The 24,685-nt window shown below is 38.7% G+C and overlaps 1 protein-coding gene across 3 annotated transcripts in view; it reads left to right on the forward strand.

Annotated features, from left to right (window-relative positions):
- The first annotated feature begins 235 nt into the window (after positions 1 to 235).
- Positions 236 to 24,685, forward strand: part of STAM (signal transducing adaptor molecule) — a 76,661-nt gene continuing 52,211 nt past the window's right edge. For 2 of the 3 annotated variants that reach the window (XM_042945028.1, XM_042945029.1), the window contains exons 1-2: positions 236 to 454; positions 21,477 to 21,561. In XM_042945028.1, coding sequence (XP_042800962.1) covers positions 415 to 454; positions 21,477 to 21,561 — 125 coding nt within the window. In that variant the 5' untranslated portion in view covers positions 236 to 414. Of the gene's footprint in view, positions 455 to 18,828; positions 18,881 to 19,841; positions 19,937 to 21,476; positions 21,562 to 24,685 lie in introns of those variants that run through there. The other variant, XM_042945030.1, reaches the window with a different exon arrangement.

Below are 24,685 nucleotides of genomic sequence, written 5' to 3' on the forward strand. Positions count from 1 at the left end.
CCGGAGACTCCTGGCCAAAGCAAAAGCAGAAAACACAGGCATTATTCCTACTCTCGCGCACGACCGATCGCAAGTGGGGGTCCGGGAGAGGGGATTCTTTGGTGGGGCCTGATTTGGCGGGGCAGGTTCCGGGCAGGTCCTGAGCAGGCAGCGCCGAGGTCGCCTAGGTTCCCGACAGGCTCCGCGCGGCGGGGGCCTTGCCTGCGCCTCCGCTGTTGCCGCCGCCGCCGCCGCCGCCGCCGCCGCCGCCGCTGCCGCGGTTGCTGGGGGTCGGTGAGAGGTGGAGCTGTCCCCAAGCCCGTGGAGTCCGTCTGTGTTGCTGTTTTTGCCTGAGGAGTCTTCCTTCCGAGGTCGCTCCCCGACTCCCGTGGTGTCGAGGGGGAGTCCCTGCGGACGCCTGGGCACGCAGCTGAGATGCCTCTCTTTGCCACCAATCCCTTCGATCAGGATGTTGGTAAGTGCTTTTGCCGCTCCCTGTCCGCCCCGCGCCGGAGTGCAAGCCCACCCTGCCTGCTGTGTGCGGGCGCCCCTGACCCGCTGGCCGGGGCTGAGCGCTTCTCCTTTCCCGAAGCTCCTTCTTAAAGAGTTTGGAGGAGGTTGGGGGCTTGGCTCACCCTCTTTGAAAGAAATGGGACTCAGAGAGCCTGCGAAATGGGCCTTGGACTAGCACTGTGGGTTTCAAAAGAACTGCTTCTGATGTCGAGGGCCTCGGAGGAACAGCTGGTGTAGCATCTGGTGCTGGGACAGTGCTTCTGGAAGAAGAGAGTTTGAGAGCCGAGCAATATGTCACCTAGGGTAGGATGATAAGCCCTCCAATAAAGTGTTTTCCCTGGACAAATGTTAAACGTTTGGAATAGGAGAATGTTTTGGGTTAGTTTCCTTAGGGGATTTAAAAAACATTTTTGTTGACTGTAGAGAGAGGAGAGAGCTTCTGGTGCAGGGTTGATTCTCAAAAATGTTAGGAGAGATGCAAATGGAATGCTTGGAAACGACTGGAACCGAATTTAGGACCGGAACCACTGTGCTGCATTTTTTAGCCTGGCTCTCAGTACTTTAAGAGGCGTGGAAGAGAACCTTAAATCTGAGAATGTTAATTCGTTTTGATTTTGAAATGCCTTTTTTGTTTTGTTTTTCTGTTTTCTGAGTCGTTGGTCTTAGGTCCTGATCGTACCGACTCAACAGGTTAGTTTTTTGTTTGTTTCTGGTCTGAGGGTAATAATTACAGGACTTTGAGTTTCCTGGAGAAGAATTTTGGGGTGATTTGAATGCACTTAGGAACCAGTTTGGCATATAAGTGTGGAATGAAAGCAAGCCAGATACCATGACTAACTACCGTAGTAAAGAAATATAAGGACACCCTTTTAGACTTGCTTTTTATTTTTTAGTATAATTTAGCTACAAAAGGTAGGTGTTGAATTTTGCTTTTTAACTCTTCCTTAGAGTATGTCACTGAGTCTTGGAGGTTTGGGTTAAGACTAGAAAGGAGTTCACTTGGCCACTGCCTAGCTTGTAGTGAAATCATAGGCAAGTCACTTAAGCTCTCTGAGTCCCAGGGTGCTCATCTTTAAAGAGTGGAAAAACACATTATTTTTGTGATCAATGAAATAATATGCGTAGAGGGTCTACTATGGTGCCTTTCTATAGTAGTCACCTACCAAATGATAGCTCTTTTTGGTTCCAGTTTCAATGAATGTCCTAAATCATCAGTGGGTGGAACTTTAGAGATAGCCAATATTACTTAATAAATAATTGGAAAATCGCGTTTAATTCAGTAGGCACTTAGCACACAGATCCCTGACTCACAGTAGTTCAACTTAACGATTTTCAAATTTAGGATGGTGTGATAGCGATATGCATTCAGTAGAAACTGTACTTTGAATTTTGAATTTGGATCTTTTCCCGGGAGAGCCAGATGCAGTCGGTATGATCCCCTCTCGTGATGCGAGGCAGTGGCTCCCATCTGCAGCTCCCCGTTAGCCGTGCAACCGTGAGGGTAAACTCCCCGTATACTTAGAACCATTCTGCATCCTTAAAACCATTCTGTTTTTCACTTTCAGTACAGTATGCAATAAATTACGTGAGATAGTCAACATTTTACTATAAAATAGGCTTTGTATTACATGATTTTGCCCAACTGTAGGCTAATGTAAGTTTTCTGAGTACATTTAAGGTAGGCTAAGCTAAGCTGTGATGTTTGGTAGGTTAGGTATATTAAATGCATTTTTGACTTAGGATATTTTCAGCTTACTGTGGGTTGAGAGCTAACCCCTCATAAGTCTAGGAAGATCTGTATTTACAGGACACTGCCTCGGTGACATAAGAGAGTGATGAATAAGACATGGTTGCTGCTCTCAAGCAGTTTTATAACATTACAGTAATTTCTAGGGCAAATGTTCAAAATAATTTTTTTTAAGTTTATTTATTTTGACAGAGAGAGAGAGATGGGGGAAGGGTAGGGAGGGAGAGAGAGAGAATCCCAAGCAGGCTCCGTGCTGTCAAAGCGGAGCCTGAAGGAGGGCTTGAACTCACAAACCTTGAGATCATGACCTCAATCAAGAGTCAGATGCTTAACTCCTGAAACAATTTCTTAATATCTGCTTCTTTGGTTTCCAGAACTTTTATCTAGTTTTCATGGCTGTATATAATCTAGTTTTCAACTACATTCACTTTTATATCCTACTGACTTTTTGAACACACGTTTATATTGGGGTTAAACAAATTTCTTAAAGTCAAACTCTCCCAGTACCTTTACCACCCAATTCAAACACAGGCTCTGTCAGCCTTTATACTTTAACTTGTATTATTATGGCTTCCAAATTGCTGCACGTGCCCATGATTAAAGGCCAGCTCTGGGTCCAACTCGTTTTTCAATCATTTCCTGATTACTCTAGCCTAAAGTTTCTTAGTGACACTTGACATTTTGGACCAGATAAATGTCTTTCTTTTGCAAGCCTATCCTGTGCAATGTAGGGAAGCCTATCCTGTGCAATGGAGGATGTTTAGCAGCATGCCTGACCTCTACCCAGTAGAGACCAGTGCGCCTACCCGCCGTCCCCCCCTCCCCCACACATGATTTTAAAAGTTTTGACATTACTAAATGTCCCCTGGGGGCACAAAATAGCTCCCAGGTGAGAACCTCTCTTTTAGCCTACTGGAATCTTTGCCCTTTTCCAAACTCCTGCAATGCTTTCTGTCTTCACCAAATTATTTAGTATTAAAGATAGTTACATTCTGTACTATGTTTCTTAATTATTTTATTAGTTGCAACATATTAGGTGCCTAATGTTCAATTGAGAATGTCTCACTTGAGCTTACTAGATAGTAAGCTTCTTGAGTGTAGGAACATTCCTTTGCTCCAGGAAAGCTTACTTTTTTTTTTAATTATATTTTACAGAGAGAGAGAATGTGTGCGGGGGAGAGGGGTGGGTTGGGGGGGGGGGAGAGAGAGAGAGAGAGAGAGAGAGAGAGAGAGAGAGAGAATCGTAAGCAGTCTCCAGTGTCCGCACGGAGCTCCACTGTGGGACTCCATCGCATAATCACGGGATCGTGAACTGAGCCGAAATCAAGAGTTGGCTGCCCAACCGACCAAACCACCCAGGCACCCCTGGGGAAGCTTACTTTTTAAAGTTAGTCCGGTTCTGTATTTGGATTAATTTGCTCCACATGATCCATATATCAAAATATCATGAAAGGCTACCTAAGGAGACCTGTCAGAGACTCCCAGTAAGTAATTCTTGGAAAGAGTCCTTTAGACTCCCATGTTAACTTTTTTACTAGTATGATATGTAGAATACTGTGTGTAGAATAAATTTAACAACATTCCTTCTTCTTTGTCCATCAATGAGTATGTGACATTAAAGCAGTCCTACTAACTCACTTGATTTAATATAACTTAATGTTGTATTTGTACTTTTTCAAAATTAACTGTCTTTAGCTTTATTTACAAACTGAAATGGTGAATCAGAAATTCACTATCTGGGGGCGCCTGGGTGGCGCAGTCGGTTAAGCGTCCGACTTCAGCCAGGTCACGATCTCGTGGTCCATGAGTTCGAGCCCCGCGTCAGGCTCTGGGCTGATGGCTCGGAGCCTGGAGCCTGTTTCCGATTCTGTGTCTCCCTCTCTCTCTGCCCCTCCCCCGTTCATGCTCTGTCTCTCTCTGTCCCAAAAATAAATAAAAAACGTTGAAAAAAATAAAAATAAAAAAAGAAATTCACTATCTGACTTATGTAATGTAACATTTTATACAAAGAGGCAAAATACTGGTCATAGCTTTTTCCTGGAAGAAATGCTGAAATGTGTTGTTAGAATGTGAGCTCTAAGAGGACAGAGATTTTTGGTTTGCTCAGTACTGTATCCCAAGCATGTAGGCCACTGTCTGCACTAATAAAACATTCAGCAAACATTTATTGAATAAATTAATCTTATTTTGGATGTTGTGTTTCTTGCTCAGTTCAACTGTTGAATTACAACGATAACTTATTCTATCGAGCTTTTATTTCAAAGTCCCTAGTGACTTCCATCTTGCCAAATCTAATGGTCAATTCCTAGTCTCTTTGTTGATCTCTTAGTTTTCGTCTTTGATATACTTTATTCAGTTGGTTTCCAGGACACCAAACTTTTTCTAATTTGCTGCTTAGCTCCATTTTAGTCTTTCTGGCTTTTCCTTTTGTGACCTTCAAATGTTGAACCAAACTTTAGGCTCAGTTCTAGAAATTCTTTTGACATTTTTCTTCTTGCAGTCTTACTAGACAATTTAACTTAGCATTAAGAATTCAGACCTTGGGGGTGCCTGGGTGGCTCAGTCGGTTAAGTGTCCGACTTCAGCTCAGGTCACCATCTCAGGGTCTGTGAGTTCGAGCCCCGCGTCGGGCTCTGTGCTGACAGCTCAGAGCCTGGAGCCTGTTTCAGATTCTGTGTCTCCCTCTCTCTGACCCTCCCCTGTTCATGCTCTGTCTCTCTCTGTCTCAAAAATAAATAAACGTTAAAAAAAAAATTTTAAGAATTCAGACCTTGGAACTATACTGCTTGAATTCAATTCCTAACTTTGCTGCTTACCAGCAGTGACCTTGGGCTAGTTGCTTAGATGTTCTGTGCATCAGTTTCTTTATCTTTAATATGGGCTATTGAGGTAAATGGTTCTTGGTTTTCTTACCTAAACCTTCTCTTTTCTTCATTCTTGCCTGTTTCAGTAGATGGCACCATCGATATTCCTGTCACTCATCTCTAATGTCTAGCTAGGAGTCATCATTGATTCTTCTTTTTTCACATTCCACATCCATTCTGTCAGTAAGATCTTTGGCTCTACTTTAGTCACTTCTCCTTTCCTTACCATTATTATCTTACTAGTCCAGTCATTGATATCTCTCTCATAGACTATGGCATGAGCCTTCTAGTTGGGCTGCACAATTGCCCCCTACAGTCAATTCTTATACAAAAAAGTCAGTGATCTTTTAAAAATCTTAGATAATGTCATTTACTTGCTCAGAACCCTCCAGTAGCTTCCCATCAACTTACAGGGAAATGCAAATTCCTTATTGTGGTCTACATTTAGGCCCCTTCCTGTGTCTCTGATATGATTTTGATCTCCAGACTCTATCATTCTAAGCCTCTTGGGTCAGAACACTCTGAGCTCTTCCCTGCCTCTGTCTCTGTATTGTGCTGTCTTTTTTGCTTGCAATGCCTTCCTCCCCAATATTTGAAGATCTTGATGTCCATTACATCCTTTAAGACTGTGTTCAAATGAGTTTCGAAGAGAAGCTTTCCCTAATTACTTTCTATAAAAAAAAAATCCATTTCTACCCTCTCATTCTGTTTCCTTGTTCCATTTTATTTTTCTTTATGGTATTCAACCACTTGACATTAATTGATTGTTCCCTGTATAAAATACAAACTCCACAGGATGAGAAAATTTCATTTCTATTTTTTTTTAATGTTTATTTATTTTTAAGACAGAGACAGAGCATGAATGGGGGAGGGTCAGAGAGAGAGGGAGACACAGAATCTGAAACAGGCTCCAGGCTCTGAGCTGTCAGCACAGAGCCCGATGTAGGGCTCGAACTCACGGACTGCGAGATCATGACTTGAGCCAAAGTTGGATGCTTACCTGACTGAGCCACCCAGACGCCCCGAGAAAATTTCATTTCTATCCCTAGTATCTTAGGGACAGTATCTGATACATAGTAAGCAGTCAATAAGTATTTATCAAATAATGAATTACTGATTTTTTTTTTTTTTTTCATCTCCAGTCTTGTATTTCTATTGGGTATTTTGTTATCACCTAGAAATCAATCTATCAGAAAACTGAACTTATTTTCCAGTCTGGTTCTACCTTCATTATATGGTAAATATTTTACACTGTATTAGTTGTCTTGATTTGAAACCCTAGAGGCATCTCTGAATTATTACCTTGCCTCTTCTAAACCATATCTTTGTTTTTGTGATAGTACTTTTGCATTCCTAATCAGAGTACTTTGGACCAGCTCATATCCTATAGACTTGGACATGGTTTTAGTCTGTTTTGTTAGTCCATTCAGGATCATAAATCACAGCCAGTTTAATTTTCATAAATGTTAATGCTATTCTCCTGCAGTATGGTGTGATGGAAAGACCTTGGGCTCTGGGTTTAAATGGCAGCTGCAGCATTTGCTGTTAATAAATGGGCACGGTATGGACATGAACAAGTACAGAAGCCCTCTGCGTTCACTTTCCACCTTTGTAAATAGGGATAAAAATATCTACCTCATGGAGTTGTTATTAGGAATATTTATAAAAATACATGATGTTCTGATTCTTTTTTAAAAATTTTTTTTAACATTTATTCATTTTTGAGAATGAGAGAGACAGAGCATAAGCGGGGGAGGGGCCGAAAGAGAGGGAGACACAGAATCTGAAGCAGGCTCCAGGCTCCGAGCTGTCAGCACAGGGCCTGACGTGGGGCTTGAACTCATGGACTGCGAGATCATGACCTGAGCTGAGAGCTGAAGTCGGACGCTTAACCGACTGAGCCACCCAGGTGCCCATGATATTCTGATTCTTTACTGGAAATGAATATGCTTCAAGTCTGGCTTTTTCAAAATCATATTTAAACTTTCCTTAAGTATTCTTTTCTTCTGTGCTGATGACTGGTACTTCAGTTTAGTCATGTATGTCTAGATTCTTGGGAGTCATTCTTGACTTCTGTAGTAATTTTCTACGTTCCAGACAACAGACACATATGGTCTACTCTGTGCCAGCACACGGATCATGCCCTTAAGGATTCTGGTGTTGCTATAATCTCTGAGCTTTATCTTCCTAACAGGTCTTGAATCCACATTCATTTTCCCTCCATTCATTCTTCCCCTCCTTTCTATTCTCATTGCCACTGCTAGGGCAGGTTTGGGTCACTGAGCTCTTAGATGAGTACATTAGCCTCCAACTGTTATCCCTGCCTCCAGTCTGTCCCCAGGAATTTTCTAGGTGGTTGATCGTGATATTTCGAAAATATAATATAATCATATGGCTCCGGTGATTACGGCATTTCAGTAAATCTACAGCTTTCACAGGAATTTGACTTTTCAGCCTAGAATGTAAAACTTGTTAGCATTTAGCTCCTTTCTTACCTCTTCATCCTCACGTTCCACTTTTGTTTCTCAAGGCATGTTTCTTTGTTGGTTTTATATCACTGCTTTTTCAGGTGTGGATCCTCTGGCCTGGCATAGCCTTCTCTTCATTAGTTTTCATTAGGGTTGTTTTAAGGATATGATACATGTAAAGCACTTAACACAGTACTTGCTATAGTAAGTAATGGACAAATTTTAGCTTCTCTTATGATAAAGTTAGAAATAGCTGTGGAGCCTCTAGAGACTACTCAGATTCTAAGGGATGGGATTAGTTACTGTGAAAACATGCTTGGGGAGAAATGTGAAAATTTAGAATACAGGTCTATTAAAGGTCTGATAACCACTGGGTTAAGAAATTATACTCATTGTTTCTTCTGTTTTAATTTTATCTATCCTGTAAAGTTTTCTTTGTATAGCTTTTTAGGTTTTCATTTCTATTTTGTGCTTTTCTCTGAGATGCTTCCATGCTGTTCTTTTGACGCCTACTGATTCCTTTCTGGTTAGTAGAGCTTCAGATTGCTTTTCTTTGTAAACACAGTTTCTAGGGGTCAGCGGGACTAGGGACATAAGATGAAACATTTTTGAAAAATTGATAACCATAATCTCAAAAAGACAATAATTTCTTTAAGTCTTGCTTTTTCCATTAGCTCTTTTTGATGAACTATTACATCTCCAAACTGATTGACCTTTTTTCCCCCCTATGGCCGGAACATGATGGGCAATCATCCTGTCAGCATTTCTTACCTCCCCAAATCTTTTATTAAATTTTCAAAAATGTTTATTTTAGAGAGAGAGAGAGCGAGCAAGCACACACAAGTGGGGGAGAAGGGCAGAGGAAGAGAGAGAGAATCTTAAGCTGGCTCCATGCTCAGTGTGGAGCCTGACGTGGGGCTCCATCCCACGGCTCTGGGATCAAGACCTAAGCTGAAATCGGGAGTTGGACGTTCAACTGACTGAGCCACCCAGGCGCCCCGATTTAGCATAGTTCTTAAGGGCCCTAGGATTTCCATAATGATGAACGAGCATTGGCTTCAATTTAGACACCAGCTGCATTAGCCTCTAACAGGAGGGTCAGCCTGTCTTTCAAAGCTTTGAAGCTAAGCATTGACTTCACTCTAGCTATGAAAGTCAGAATTGGCGTCTTCTGCCATAAGGCTGTTTTGTCTACATTGAACATCTGTTTAGTGTAGCCACCTCCGTTATCTTAGTTACATCTTCTGGATAACTTGCTGCAGCTTATACTTCAGCACTTGCTGTTTCACCTTGCACTTTTGTCTTCTGGACATGGCTGCTTTCCTTAAACCTCATGAAAACTCTGCTATCTTCTAACTTCTGCAGCTTCCTTACCTTTATCAGCCTTAATAGAATTTGAAGAGAGGACATTCCTCGGGGTGAGGCTTTGACTTAAGGGAGTGTTGTGGCTGATTTGATACTCTCTCCAGCCACTAAAACTTTCTCCATATCAGCAATAAAGCTGCTTCACTTTCTTATCATTTGTGTGCTGGAGTACTAGAGTAGCATTTTCAATTTCTGTCAAGAACTTTTCCTTTGCATTCACAACTTGGTTAACTGTTTGGTTCAAGACACCTAGCTTTTGACCTTTCTCAGCTTTTGACATACCTTCCTCACTAAGTTGAATCATATCTAGTTTTTTATTTAAAGTAAGAGATGTGGCTCTTCCTGTCACTTGAATACTTAGAGGTGATTGTTGAGTTATTAATTGGCCTAATTTCAATATTTTGTGTCTCAGGGAATAGGAAGGCCCCAGAAGAGAGAGAGAGAGAGAGAGCCACGGAGAGAGGGGGGGAAGGAGGGAGAGAGATGGGGGAATGGCCATTCAGTGGACAGTCAGAACATACACATTTATCTATTAAATTCATTGTCTTACTATGGACGTGATTTGTGATGATCCAAAACAGTTAACAGTTGCAACATCAAAGATCACTAATCTTTGTATTCAGGCATACCTTGAAGGTATTGTGGGCTGGGTTACAGACCACTGTAATAGAGTGAACATATCAATAAAGTGAGTCAAATGAATTTTTTTTGTTTCCTGGTGCATGTACAAGTTATGTTTATAACATACCATAGTCTATTAAATGTGCAATAGCATCACTCCTAGAAAGAATACATCTTTTTTTTTTTTACAAATTTTTTTTTAATGTTTATTTATTTTTGAGAGAGAGAGAGAGCGCGCGTGCAAGCAGGGGAGGGGCAGAGAGAGAGCGAGACACAGAGTCTGAAGCAGGCTCCAGGCTCTGAGCTGTCAGCACAGAGCCTGATGTGGGGCTCGAACTCATGAACTGCGAGATCATGACCCGAGCCGAAGTCGGACACTCAACCAACTGAGTAACCCAGGCACCCCAGTGCACACATTTTAATTAAAAAGTGCTTTATTACTAAAAAATGCTCACCATCATTTGAGCTTTTAGCAAATCATAATCACTAATCACAGATCACTGTAACAAATATAATAATGAAAGAGTTTGAAATATTGCAAGAATTATCAAAATGTGACACGTGGAAAAATGGTGCTGATAGACTTGCTCGAAGCTTGGTTGCCACAGACCTTCAATTTGTAGAAAAAGCATTATCTGCAGAGTGCAATAAAGTGAAGTGCAATTAAACGAGCTTTGTATTAGGGTGAGGATAATCTGAGGATAAAGTGAGATCATTATGAAGCTTTGAATTCTTTAGAAGCAAGTCTCTGTTTTTGCTTGTCACTTTTACCTTGCCTACAAACCCTGTTTTTGTCTTAGAAAATAGTTTTGATTTTGCTGTTCACAAAACCATGTTGAATTGTTACTAATAGTTTTTGTTCATCCGATTTAAAAATATTCGCTGTTTTTGTCAATGACGAAGAACTGTGCTATTGCTCTTGTTGATTGTGAGGCAGCATCGATAAAGAATTTGAATAGTTCTAGAGTTCTGAAATACGTTGCATTTCTGATCTGTAGAAGTTTGAGTCAGATCCTGATCCTGTTTATACATTGGAGAGTAAGAAGGTAGGTAGTTCACGAGTTTTCATCAAATCTGCTGACGTACTCCTGGGTACAACTTAATTCAGAACTGTAAGATCATACTCTGTTAATGGTTATAAGCAGTTTATATTTGATCCGACATAAAAATATCATTTCTAGTTAACTATTGACGTTTTAGTAAGTTTTTTTTTTAAGTTTATTTGTTTTGAAAGAGAGAAAGAGCACGCTTGCATATGAGAAGGGAAGAGGCAGAGAGAGAGAGAGAGAAGGAGAGAGAGAGAATCCCAAGAAGGCTGCACACTGATGCAGAGCTTGAACTCACGAACTGTGAGATCATCACCTGAGCCGAAATCAAGAGTCAGATGCTTAACTGACTGAGCCACTCAGGCATCCATAAGTTAAGTTTTAATAAGCTTAGCTATTATATTTTTAAATAAGATGGTAGAATTTAAGTGTTTTCTTGTTTTTGCGCTATGTTTTTAAATGCATAAGTGCACTATGTTTTTTAAAAGGCTTGCTTGGCTACCAGTCAGTAAGGATGATGAATAAATTATTTAAATACACTATCAGATCAAAGTAATGACTTGATTTCCTTTTCTAAGATGAAGTAAATGTTAGACTGGAGGATATTGATCAGGATGAGTCACTCAGTTTTCTTTGGTTTCATAGGGGTTGGGGATCCATAGGGTCTCCTCAATTAGAGGAGGGTCTAATAGAGGTTGGGTCTCGCTGGGTCTCCTCAATTAGAGCAGTTCTACTTGGATTTGGTTTACAACTGAGTTTCTTTGAAGGTAAGATTTTCTTATAAAAGAATATTGAATGAGAGTCTGTGATCTTTGTCTATGTTAATGAGATGACTCAGCATGGAAGCTGGTCACTCTAGCTTAACCTTGTGATTAGATGGTTGAGACTTTGAATCATATGATATTAGCCAGATCCCCAGGGAGGAGTAGGAGGCCTGGAGATTGAGTTCCAGGAGGTGGCTTCATAACTTCGTAACGAAATGCCAGTAAATGCTCTAGACACCAAATCTTGGTTGAGCCTCCTTGTTGGTGATGCACATTTATGTTCCAGGAGGATGATGTGTCCTGAGGGTACAGAGGCGTTGGGTTTGGGATTGTTCCAGACCTTACCCTGTGCAAGAATCTCTTTACTGGCTTGTACAGATTTGTATCTGTTGTAATAAAACTGTAATCATAAGTACTTTTCTGAGTTCTGAGTTGTTACAGTGAATTAATGAACCTGAGGGGGATAATGGGAACCCTTGAATTTGTAGCCAGTTGATCAGAAGTGCATTTGACCTGGGAACCCCTGAGCTTGTTGCTTGTGTGTGAAGTGCGGGGAAACTTGTGGAGTTCTGTGCCCACAACTGTGAACAGAACGAGCTTCTGCTAGGTAGCATCACAGTTACATTGTGGAGGGTTTCCTGTACTGAAAAGTAAAATTTGAAAATTATTGAAGTAGATGCTATTAAAGGTCTCTGTGTTTCTGTGACTCTTATGGATTCATGTTGTGATTGTGTAAGTTTAGTATTTATTAATTACGTAGGCTGAGAACATGAATATTGAAAAAACTGCCCAAAATAGAAATGGTTGTTGTTTTCAAGGGATTTACAGTATATTATGTAAGCTTGAACAGTGACAGGTAAATTTGACTCAGTTATCCTCTTGGCATACCCACAGCCCAAATGAAATTAAATAGCATTTCAACATTTGCTTTCTAAATAACCTGTTTAGTTTCCAAAGTACTGTTCATTTCTCATTCTGTTTTCTTCTTTTCCCCTTTCAAACTATTTTCACATATGGGTAGTATTCATTTTTGTCTGAAAGTCCAGCTCTGGTTAGGTTATTTATTTGCTGGAAACTTTATTGGCTCTCTGTTTGTTGAATTAAGACAAACACAACATCTTGTATTTTAGGTTTTTGAGTGATTCCAACCGTTCACAACATAGTCTCTATTGTATCTAGCCTAGATTCTTTGTTACGCTTCTCTTCTGTTTTTATAACTTCACTCTTTACTGTATTTACTGTATATTTACTATACTTAAATAGAAACAAAAAAGTTTGCTATTAATCCTGTTCTCTTCTTAGTTTCTAAGTATATCAAGAAGCCTTTCTGGTTTCTCTTTCTCTCTCCCCCCCCCCCCCCCCCCCCCCCAGGTCTTTACCTTTTTTTAAGCTTGCTTGGGCTTTCCATTTTTTTCTGTGACACTTTTTCTGTCATCTATTTAGGTCTCTATCGGCTGGTTTCATTTCTTTTTTTAGAGTCGAAGCTACTTCAGATGGAGCCTGGCATAGATTAGAAACTTATTCCATTTTGTTGAATGTCTGTCCAAATTTTGTAATTTCCTGCAAATAAGTTACCTAACCAAGATCTCAGATGTATTGGACATTTGTATTCTTATACAAGGAATTCATTTGTGTGAATAACCTGCTTTTGTTATTTTCCCTATTCGAAGATGGTAGGATGATTAGGTATAGGTACCCACTACTCGTTGGTGACAACTCACTGCTAGCGTCTGGTGGCAGTGACTGACTAGTAGATGTTGCTCTATCCCTTGGGGCTGTGCTGTGGATCAGAAGTTGTAAGCCTGCAAAGAATTTGGACAGAGTTGGCTGCTTGCTCTTTTCTGCTTTAAACCAACTCTGACCTCCAGCTCTCAGTAGTAGATCAAAATGGAGGAAATGAGTATCATTGTTGAACCAGGCTGCAGGGCATTGAGGGGACGTGGGGAGCAGGAATTTCACTGTCATCACCAAGACCAACCCTTACAGGTAAGAATCTTGGTGTGGATCAGGCCTCTCACTCCTAACCCATCTTAGGTTAAAAAAAATGAAAATGTTAGTTGGGATCATGATGATGCTGTCTTTTAAACTATCTGTTCTTAAATTACAGTGCTCCCGTCAAGACAGATTATGTCTACTTCTGTACAGAATTTGTTTCAGATTTCTTTTGAAATTTTTTCCCTCCTACATAGGCTCTTGTTTATTCTAACTTGCCTTATTTTGGTTTTTTCTCTTTTTCTTTTTTCTTTCTTTTTTTTTTTTTTTTTTTTTTTTTTTTTGCTTTCTGTATTTGTTTTGTCTTTTCTTGTATCTTGTATGTTAGAAGATTCTCTCAGATAGGTGATAATCCTTGGTTGTTTGCCCATGGTTAATACCAGAGAAATAGAAAACACTTCAGAAGCTGTAATCATGTGGTTAGGCCTTATAAACTGAACTTCATTATAGGTTGCTGTGGTATGCCTTTTACTGTGGAACTTCCCTCTACCCCTTCATATCATGATCTTGAGTGTGTTTAGGTGTTTCCTCTTGGGCTGACCTGGAATCCCCAGAGAGCAGTCCTGTAAGGTGAAGGTACAAATGAAGGTGAGGGGGTAGAATAGAATAATTTCTCAGAGGGCAGATATTTGATGCAGGGCGGGGGTAGGATTCAAGACCACCCACTCCCAGCCCCCCAGTTCTAGAATTCACCAGGACTCATAGGACTCAACATAGAACAGCTACGATTTATTACAGTGAAGGGACCCAAAGTTTAGTCAGCAGAGGGAAAGGGCACACGAATGAAGTCCGGGAAAACCAGACACAAGCTTCCTTGGGTCCTCTGCATAGGATATAGTTAATTGCCCCAGCAGTGAGTTGTGACAACATGTATGAAATGTTGCATCCAGGGACGTTCATTAGAAACTCAGTGCTTGGGCTTTTATTGGGAGCTGATCTTGTAGGCATACTCTACTTGGCACGTAACCCAAACTCCCACAAGGAAAGCAGGTATTCAGCAAAAACCATAGTGTTTGTACGTTTGTACAACCAGTTTAGACATAAGGAGTCAGTCTTCTCAGTTCTGTGAATGGTGGGAACTTTCTCCTTAAACCCAAGTTCCTGTACACAGACAATGCTTATAAGCAGGCCCTTTAAAGGATACCAGTCAGGAAGGCCTCTGTGTTAAACTCTTTTTTTCACAGCAAGTATCAGCATTAATGCAGTTGCTTAATTCATCTATTTATTAATTTTTTAAAAATGGACTTTATTTTTTAGAGTGGTTTTAGATTCACAGAAAAATTCAGCAGAAGGTAAAGAAATTTCCTATATCCCTCCTGCCCCCACATACGCACAGCCTCCCCAACTATCAACATCTTGCAGCAAAGTGGTATATTTGTTGTAGTCTCTTAACCCACATACGCCCGTCATCATCACCCCAATTCCACAGCTTACATTAGCATTCCCTTTTGGTGTTGTATCTGCCAAGGGTTTTGACAAATACATAATAACATGTGTCTACCGTTGTATGCAGAGTAGTTCACTGCCCCACACAACCTGTGTGCTCCACCTGTTTCTCTTCCCCTCCCTCCAGCTCCTGGCAACCACTGATTTTTTTTTTACTGTCTCCATAATTTTGCCTTCTTTCGAACGTCATATAGTTAAAAACATGTAGTATCTGGTTTTTTCACACTGGCTCCTTTCACTTAGTAGTACGCCTTTAAAGTTTGTTGTGTCTTTTAATGGCTCATTTTTATTTTTTAGCACTGAATAATATTTCATTATTCTAATGTACCTTATTTTATCCATTCATTTACTGAAGTATGTCATGGTTGTTTCCAAGTTTTGGGAATTATGAATAAATCTGCTGTAAATATCCCTGAACATGGAATATCTTTCCATTTATTTAATTCTTTGATTTCTTTCATCATAGTTTTGTAGTTTTTCTCATATAGATCTTACACGTATTCTGTAAATTTATACTCATTTTTATTTTATTATTTTTTTAATGTTTATTTATTTGTGAGAGAGTGAGATAGAGTGTGAAAAGGGGAGGGGCAGAGAGAGAGGGAGACAGGCTCTGAGCTATCAGAAGCAGGCTCCAGGCTCTGAGCTATCAGCCCAGAGCCTGACGCGGGGCTCAAACTCATGGAACGAGAGATCATGACCTGAGCTGAAGTTAGACACTTAACCAAATGACTGAGCCACCTAGGCACCCCAAGTATTTTATTTTTTTGAGTGCTAATATAAATGGTATTGTGTTTTTAATTTAAACTGACACTCGTTTGTTGCTCTTATTTAGGAAAGCTATTGACTTTTCTATAATTAACCTTGTATCCTACAGTTTTGCCAAAATCATTTATTATTTCTAGGAATTTTTGTTGTTGATGATGTTTTTGGATTTTCTACATAGATGAACATGTCATCTGTGAAGAAAGACAAGTTTATTTGTTCCTTCTTAATCTGAGTACTTTATATATATATATGTGTGTGTGTGTGTGTATGTGATGTGTATATATTTTATATATATATATATATATGTATATATAATATATATATCTGTTTGTTTTTTGTTTGTTTTTTTTTTTTTTTGCATTAGCTAGGACTTCCAGTATGGTGGCAAAAAGGTATGGTGAGAGAAGATATCCTTGCCTTATTTCTGATCTTAGTGGTAAAGCTACTAGTGTCTCACCATGAAATATATTAACTATAGATGTTTTTGTAGATGTTCTTTATCAAGTTGAGGAAGTACCCTTTATTCCTAGTTGGCTGAGAATTTTTATCCTGAGTTGTTAGACTTTGTCAGATGCTTCTGAGTTTATTGATAAGATCATGTGATTTTTTTCTTCTTTAGTTGTCAGTGAGATGGATTACATTTATTGATTTTTGAATACTGACCCAGAATTGCATACCTGGGATAAATTCCATTTGATTGTGAAGTGTAATTCTTTTTTATATATTGTTGGATTTGATTTGCTAATATCTTGTTAAGAATTTTTGCATCTATGTTCATAAGAGATTCTAGTCTATAGTTCTTTTTCCTAGTAATGTCTTTGTCTGGTTTGGTAGTAGGGTAGTATTGTTTTCATAGAATGATTTCCTGTTTCTGTCTTCCAGATGAGATTGGAGATAATTGGTATAATTTTTTCTTTAAATGTCTGGTAGAATTTAACATTAACTTCTCTGTGCCTGATGCTCTCTGTTTTGTAAGGTTATTAATTATTGGTTCAATTATTTTTTATTTTTTTTTTTTTTTTTGTGAGAGAGAGAGTGCAAGCGGGAGAAGGAGACACAGAATCCAGGCTCCAGGCTCTGAGCTGAGAGCTCTGAGCCTGATGCAGGACTCGAACTCACAAACCATGAGCTCATAACCTGAGCTGAAGTTGGACACTTAACTCACTGAGCCACTCAGGCACCCCTATTGGTTCAGTTTTTTAAATGTGGTATTCAGATTGTCTTTTTTTTTGTATGTGTATACTGTGACAGATGTGTCTTTCAAGGAATTGATCCACTTTATCTGAGTTATTAAATTTGTGGGCATAGAGTTATTCATAATTCTCATTTGTGGTTTTCCAACACTGCTGAGCAGCTCTCTGCTTCTCAGTGGATAACTGACCAGTGTCCCACTAATTTAACTCAATTCTGACACTATCTATCTGCCTGGAAATAATGTCAGATCCCACAGGTTAAGGGCTCAGTCCCACAAGAATGTCCTCACTCTCCACTTCAGATGCCAATCAAAGTCTAGGATATGACCTGTGCTTCTTACTGATTGGCTATAAATTGGAGGTTCCCATGATCCTCTCAATATTATTGAGCCATAGTAACGTTCGTATTACTTTAATGTTTGCGAGATCTGTAGTAACATCTCCTTCATTTCTGATATTAGTTATTTGTATCTTCTCTTTATTTTTTTCTTTTTCAACTATCAATTTTATCGATCTTTTCAAAGAACCAACTTTTGGTTGTATTGATTTTTCTCTATTTTCTTTTTTCAGTTTCATTGATTTCTGCTCTAATTCTTTTCTTCTGCTTACTTTGGATTTAATTTGCTCTTTTTTCTAATGTATGCATTCAAAGCTGTAAACTTTTCCAGTATGCATAGATTTCAACTGTATCATACGAATTTGGTATGTCGTACTTTCATTTTCATTTAGTTGAAAATATTTTAAAATTCTCTTGAGATTTCTTCCTTGACTGTGTATTACTTCGAAGCATGTTATTTAATCTCCATATATTTTGTGATTTTCTAGCTATTTTTTGTTAATAATTTTTCATTTAATTCCATTGTGGTCCTTGAGCAGACATTGTAAGATATCTAATCTTTTAACATTTATTATCGTGTGTTTTATGGCCATGCAGTGTATTTTGGTGAATATTTCATGTAAGCTTGAGAAGAATGTGTATTCTGCTGTTGTTGGATAGTCTGTAGATGCCAATTATGTTCAATTGTCTGATGGTATTGTTGCATTTAACTTTGTCCTTACTGATTTTCTGCCTGTTGGATTTGTCCATTTTTTTGATAGAGGGCTGTTGAACTCTCCAATTATATTAGTGGCTTCATTTATTTATCTTTGCAGTTCTGTTACTTTTTGACATTGTTATTTTAACATTCTGTAATTAGGCATGTACATAGTAAGGATGTTAGGTCTTTTTTGGAGAATTAAACCCTTTACCTTATGTAATGCCTCTATCCCTGGTAACTTTACTTGCTCCCAAATCTGCTCTGTCTAAAATTAATGTAGCTACTCCCACTTTCTTTTAATTGATGTTAGCATAGTATCTCTTTCTCCATCTCTTTATTTTTAATGTTTACGTGTCTTTGTATTTAAAGTGGGCTTCCAGTAGACAAAATATGTTGCATCTTGTTTTTTTTTTTTTATCACTTTGATAATATTTGTATTTAGACCATTAAATTTAGACCATTAACAATACCATTAATGTGGTATTGTTGGATTAATATCTACCATATCTGTTACAGTTTTCTAGTTGTAGCCCTTGTTATTTTTTCCTATTTTTTCTTCCACTTTTTTTTTTTTTTTTTTGCCTTTTGTGACTTTAAGGCAACATTTCATATGATTCAGTCTTCTCACTTTTGTAGCATATTAATTAACTTCTATTTTTGCTATTTTTAGTGGTTGCTCTTTCAAATAACATACCACTTCACTGGTAGTGCAGACAAGTGAAACGAATAATGAAATATTCATAGTTCCTCTCTCCTTTTCCTGATATCCTTGCTGTCATTTATTTCACTTTTATGGAAACACACATACACCCTATCCTATATCATTTTCTTCTCTCTGAAGAGCTCTTTTTTTAAACATTTGTTTTGCAAGGTGAGTTTATTGGCAACAGATTTCTTTAATGATTCTTTGAGAAAGTCTTTATTTCTGCTTTCCTCTTGAAGAATAATTTCACAGGGTACATAATAGGTTGATGGTTATTTTCTCTCATTGCTAACTATTTCACTCTATTTCCTCCTTGTTTGCAGGGTTTCTGAGATGTCAGATGTAATTCTTATGTTTACTCCTGTTTAGACAAGGTATTTTTTTCTGCTGATTTCTTTTTATATTTTTTTCTTTATCATTGATTTTTTGCAGCTTGAAAATGATGTAACTAGGTGTAGTTTTTTGATATTTATTGTGCGTGGTGTTCTTGGAGCTTCCTGGACCTGTGGTTTGATGTCTGACATCGGTTTGGGGAAATGTTGAGTTGTTTTTGCTTCAAGTATTCTGTTTCTTTCCTCTCTGCTATTTCTTTATTTCTAATGTTTATTTTGGGGTGGGGGCTGACATGGGGCTCAAACTCACAAACCTTGAGATCATGACCTGAGCCCAAGTTGGATGTCTAATCAACTGAGCCACCAGGCACCCCTCCTCTCTGCTGTTTGAATTATGTCTACGTTTGACTTTTTGTAGTTTCCTACAGTTCTTGGATGATCTGTTGCAGGTTTTTTTTTTGTTTTTTTTTTTTTCTTCCAGTCATCTTTTTTTTTTCTCTTGCTTTTCAGTTTTGGAAGTTCTTCTTGACATATGTGCAAGTCCAGAGATTCATTCTTCAGCCATGTCCAAGTCTGCTGATGAGTCCCATCACAGGCATTCATTTCTATTAGACTGTTTTTGGTCTCTAGCATTTCTTTTTGATTCTTTCTTAGAATTTCCATTTTTTTTTTGCTTTTTTTCCATTTCTTTGCTTACAATATGTTCTTGCATATTCTCTCCTTTTTCCTTTAGAGCTCTTAGCATATTAATCAGAGCTTTTAAAATTCCTTGTCTGATAATTCCAACATTTCCTGTCATGTGTGAATCTGGTTCTAATATTTACTCTTCAAACTGTGATTTTTGTTTTATACTGTGGCTTGCTGAAAGCTAAACAAGTTGTAATGGTAAGATGTTAGGTAAGAAGAAGTGTTCTGTAGTTTGGTGGGTAGGTAGTCTTTTAAAATGAGCCTTTGCCCCTGAGGTGTGAATTTCTCCCATGCTCAGCTTTTTCCTCCCTCTTAGGTGGGAAAGGATTGCCAGATGGGCTGCAATTGGGTAATCCCCTTACAAACATGAAGGCTGGAGCAGACTGGAGTTGGGAATTTCCTTTACCCTAGGTGGGTTAATCTCTGGTAAAACACTAGTTGGTTAGGTGCTAGTTAAAATAATTAACAGGTAGGCCTTGTTAAGAAGAGAATGCTCTGGTGTATTTCACCGTGGTTATCGTCTCCCTTCCCCTGCTGAAAAATAGAAAATTTTCTCTGGTGTTCACCTTGAGATCCTGGCAGAGCTTATGGAAGTAAAATTCGCAAAAATGCAGTAACTCTCTTGTGTCCGGGCCCCTTTGGATTTTAACTCAGAATTGTGCACATTTAGCTTCCAGCAATTTGGCTGTTAAAAATTTAGATTTATGGTACTGGTTTCTGGTGACGTTTCTGCTCATGGGTTTCTGCTCTGTTGTTTTTCTATGTATCCATCTATCTGTGTGTCTCTGATTTTTGGGACAGCATTTGTCCTGTGATCCCACTTCTGAGGGATCTAAGAAGAGTTGTTTTCACTTTATTTAATAGCTTTTTACTTGGTTGGAGTGGTAACTTCCAAGTTCCTTAAATGCTGTACTGGAAACTAGAAGTAATTCCTTATTTTGGGTGCTTATGTGTCAACTGTGCCTGATGTCTCTTTATCAAGGAAACCTTTCTTTATCTTCGGAAAGCAAATCATTCATTTACTCAGGTGGGTGGGAGAGAAGTGGTTGCAAGAGCTTTCGAATAAGGAAGGCAAAGTAGGTACCTACCTACATTTCCCAGAACATTAACCCATTCTCCCTAAGTCCTTTCTTCTCCACTGTCAGCTGTAGGCATTACCTTCTGCTACTAGGACATGACTTTTCTGAGAATTCGGTGGTGGAAAACAGGCTGGTTCTTAAGCTCTTTTGTTACTGCCAGTATATGACGCACCTCTTTTGGGTCTTCTAAGTAGGTGCCACATGCTTATATTGTTATATAGTTTTTGAGGAATTGTTGCTCATGTTTTTCTTGTCATTGTGTGTTTGCTTCAAAAATCCTTTTGCTGTAATTAAGGGAGGGAGCTTAGTGAGATGACGGACTCAATGTATGGGGTACCTCTGTTGATGTTTTTAATTTAGTTTGTCAAGTTTTTATTTAATGGAAAATAATCAGTTAAAGCTTGGTTTTCTTTTGTTCATTTTTCCCCCTTCCCCATGTCAGACACGAAAATCAACAAAATCATATAATTTAATTACCTGAAACATTTTGGTAGAGATTTGTCATGTTTCTTCACTGGCAAGTAAAGCTAAGAATTATTTGATAATGAAGGTATTTCTTATTTTAGTCTTTCTGTGTGTGGAAAAGGGTAGACCTGTATGTAGTTTTTTTATAAATAAGTATCAGTGGCCTATTTATTATATTAAGTAACAAGCAACTGAAGTGTTTATCGGGAAAATGGTTGTAATAGACAGTAAAGGTGCTCCTACCCCCTTTTAAAGATGGACTTGAACATTTCATTGAACACACTCCTGGCAGCCATTCCTATTTGTTGCTGATACTTGATTTTATCACAGTTTAGTAATTTGTGATCATTTACCTCTTAAAGATTTTTTAAAATGATATGTCTATGCTTTCTTTCCATAATACACAGAGAAAGCAACCAGTGAGATGAATACTGCTGAGGATTGGGGCCTCATTTTGGATATTTGTGACAAAGTCGGTCAGTCTCGCACTGGGTAAGTGTTGCAGAGTTTCAAAGGAGCTTTATTTATTCTCTTTATTAATGTGAATAAAATGAGAGCCACGAGGTAGAGCATATTACAAATTAGTTTGAGAATTTTTGGCCGGCAAGATTTGAGGAATCATCCCATTTAAGTTACTCTTTATGACCATTTAGGGTAACATGACTGGTAACAATGTTGCTATTTTAATTACCCTTGTCCATAGTTGCTTCCTGAAGTCTAGCTTTTCCCACTGATTTTTATTTTTTTTATTTTTTAATTTTTTTTTTTTAACGTTTATTTATTTTTGAGACAGAGAGAGACAGAGCATGAACGGGGGAGGGGCAGAGAGAAAGGGAGACACAGAATCGGAGGCAGGCTCCAGGCTCTGAGCCATCATCCCAGAGCCCGATGCGGGGCTTGAACTCACGGACTCACGGACCGCGAGATCTTGACCTGAGCTGAAGTCGGACGCTTAACCGACTGAGCCACCCACGTGCCCCATCCCACTGATTTTTAAAACCATTAGTGATTTCTCAGCTATCAAGTTTCATGGTTATTTTTCAGTTCTTTTCTTCTTTGTCATATCTGCAACATTGCACCTAATTGAAAAGAGTGGCTATGAAAGTTAGTTTTAGGACAGTATAATCCTAAACTTTTTGGCATAAAGCCTAATACAGAGCTTTCAATACAGCAAATGGATTAACAACTGGTATACAGATTAATAGTTTCCTTAATTCCTGGGCTAATAATGTCAGGTTATTAGTAGCCTCATTTACCCCTTTGTGCCACAAAAATACTGTCTTGTTTATGTACTTGGTTGTGAAAAATGTAAGAGAGCATTGCTGTATTATACTTGATTCTTGTGGTGCTAATCTTAATCCTCTGATGATGCTTTCTTTGGCTCTCCTTCCTTCCCTTCTAAATATATGCTTCCTTAAACTTTCTTTGATCCATTTTTTTCCCTAATACTTTTTTCTTTTCTAGTACTTTTTTGTTTTAAATCTTACAGCTTCTTTATATCTTTATATGGGTGACATCTCTATTTTCAGTTGTGATTTTTCTCACTCTAGCACTAGTCTTGAGGACACATCATTGTTTCTGGACATGATAGTGTATAAGCTTTCATCTCAACATGTAGAAACCTGAAGTCATCTCTCTTTTTGCTTTAAACCTTTTTTCCCCTCGTTTGTTCCCTGTCTCTGTTAATGACAAGATTATTTCATTTGTTCTTAAAACCTCAGAGTCACCTCCATGTTAATATTGTTGAGAAATTCTGTCAGTCTGCCTCCATAGTATCTCTCAAAAGTGTTGATATTTTGAAGTTTCCTCAGTTAACTTCTTGAGCATAGCCAAACCAGGCAGGGGCAGTTTGTCTTCAAGGTCTTTCTACCCCTTCAGTCAAGCCCTTTTTGGCCGGTAACATGCAGCCCTTGTCCCCAGAACAGCCAAGTTCCCCAAAGCGAGGCCTCCACATGTGGCCTCATCCATATCCCCTTTGTTGTTGTTACATATTAGCATGCTGAGTCCTTTTCTGACCTGAGTCCTGACCCTGTTAGTTCCTTAATTTAATTGGAATTGGAGTAGCTACTGTTTGCTACGGATCTATTCCTTTTTCTCTATTTCTGTTGGCCCCATTTTACGTGAGACATTCGCTACCGTGCCTGGACTAGTGAATTAACCTTCTGATGTTTCTTTCTATTTCCATTTTTTTCTGTCCACTTCTTATATCTCGTTACCATAAACAACTCCTCCCATGTTACTCCCCTCCCTTCTGCGCTCAGTTAAGTCTGACCTCCCTCTAGGCATCTGACTCTCTTATTTTCCATTTATTTTTCCCCTGAGTATCATTTTTTTCAACTCAAGCTTTTCAGTTGCCAGTGCTTTTCTACCTTAGTTTAATGCTTTTGGTCATTCTATTCCTTTAGTGTGAAATATTTTATTCTCCCATTTTCTGTCTCTGTGTCTCATATCCTTGCAGGCCCAATGTAGATACCATTTCTCCTAGAGGCTTTCTTTATCCCCTTTGCTGCGGATCATATCACGGTCCTGTGAATCCTCAAAACACTCTATCAAAATCACTCTTATTTTTGTGTTGTTTTGTGTTGTAGTAACTTATATCTATCTGGTAGGCTTAGATTTGTAGAGTAGACAGGTCCGTGAATTTTTGTTGTGCAGAGGAAAGAAGCAGCTAGCTGAATGGTTGAGAGCATGGACTTTGGAGTGACACTGCCTGGGTTCACACCTGAGCTCTGACCACTTTCCTTGTTTGCTATGGAGGAATAAAAATAGCATCTCCTATGTAGGGGGCGAATTGTCAGTGTGAGATTGGTTAACGTGTGTAAAATGTTTATAGTCCTACCTGGCATGTGGTTAACTGGGTGCAACTTTACCTCTTTTTGACTCAAGTTCCAGTTTTGTGACAGTTTGTCCCTTAAACACTAGGTATCAACCTAGCTGCATCCCTGTATATTTTGGAGATACAAGTTTTATCTGGCATTTCAGTTACTAAGTCCCTCTTCTCTTCATTCTGTCAGTTTTCTTTTTATGTTGATAAAGATAAATTCGGTATTCCGTTTTGTAGTCACCTTTTATAATGGGTTAGTTGCTTGAAATGCAAAGATTAAACTCCCTGTCATTACTAGAAATATTTCATATTTTTCCAGTTAAATAATTTATAATCTATCTGAAATTCTGTGTAATGTACAATGAAGCTGAAGAGATCAGTTTGTTTTTCTTCGTGTTAACATTATTTTCCTAGTAACGTTTATTTGTTATTCTTTCCCCTATTATTTTCTTGTAGTGAGAACTTTTAAGTCTACTCCCTTTGCAACTTTAAAATTACAATAAACTATTGTAACTGTACTCTCCATGCTGTAATTACATCCTCAGAACTTAGTTGTAACTGGAACTTTGTACCTTTTGACCACCTTCACCTACTTCACCTCACCCCCATTCCCCACCTCTGGAAACCGTGAACCTGTTCTCTATTGCTGTGAGTTCTGTTTTATTAGATGTCACATATCGGTGAGATCATATAGTATTTGTCTTTCTCTGACTTATTTCACTTAGCATAATGCCCTCAAGGTCCATCTATGTTGTCCTTATATATTTAATATGTCTTAATTTAATGGCAACC

This window comes from Panthera leo, chromosome B4 (assembly GCF_018350215.1).
Source record: "Panthera leo isolate Ple1 chromosome B4, P.leo_Ple1_pat1.1, whole genome shotgun sequence".
NCBI classification, from domain to species: Eukaryota; Metazoa; Chordata; class Mammalia; order Carnivora; family Felidae; genus Panthera; species Panthera leo.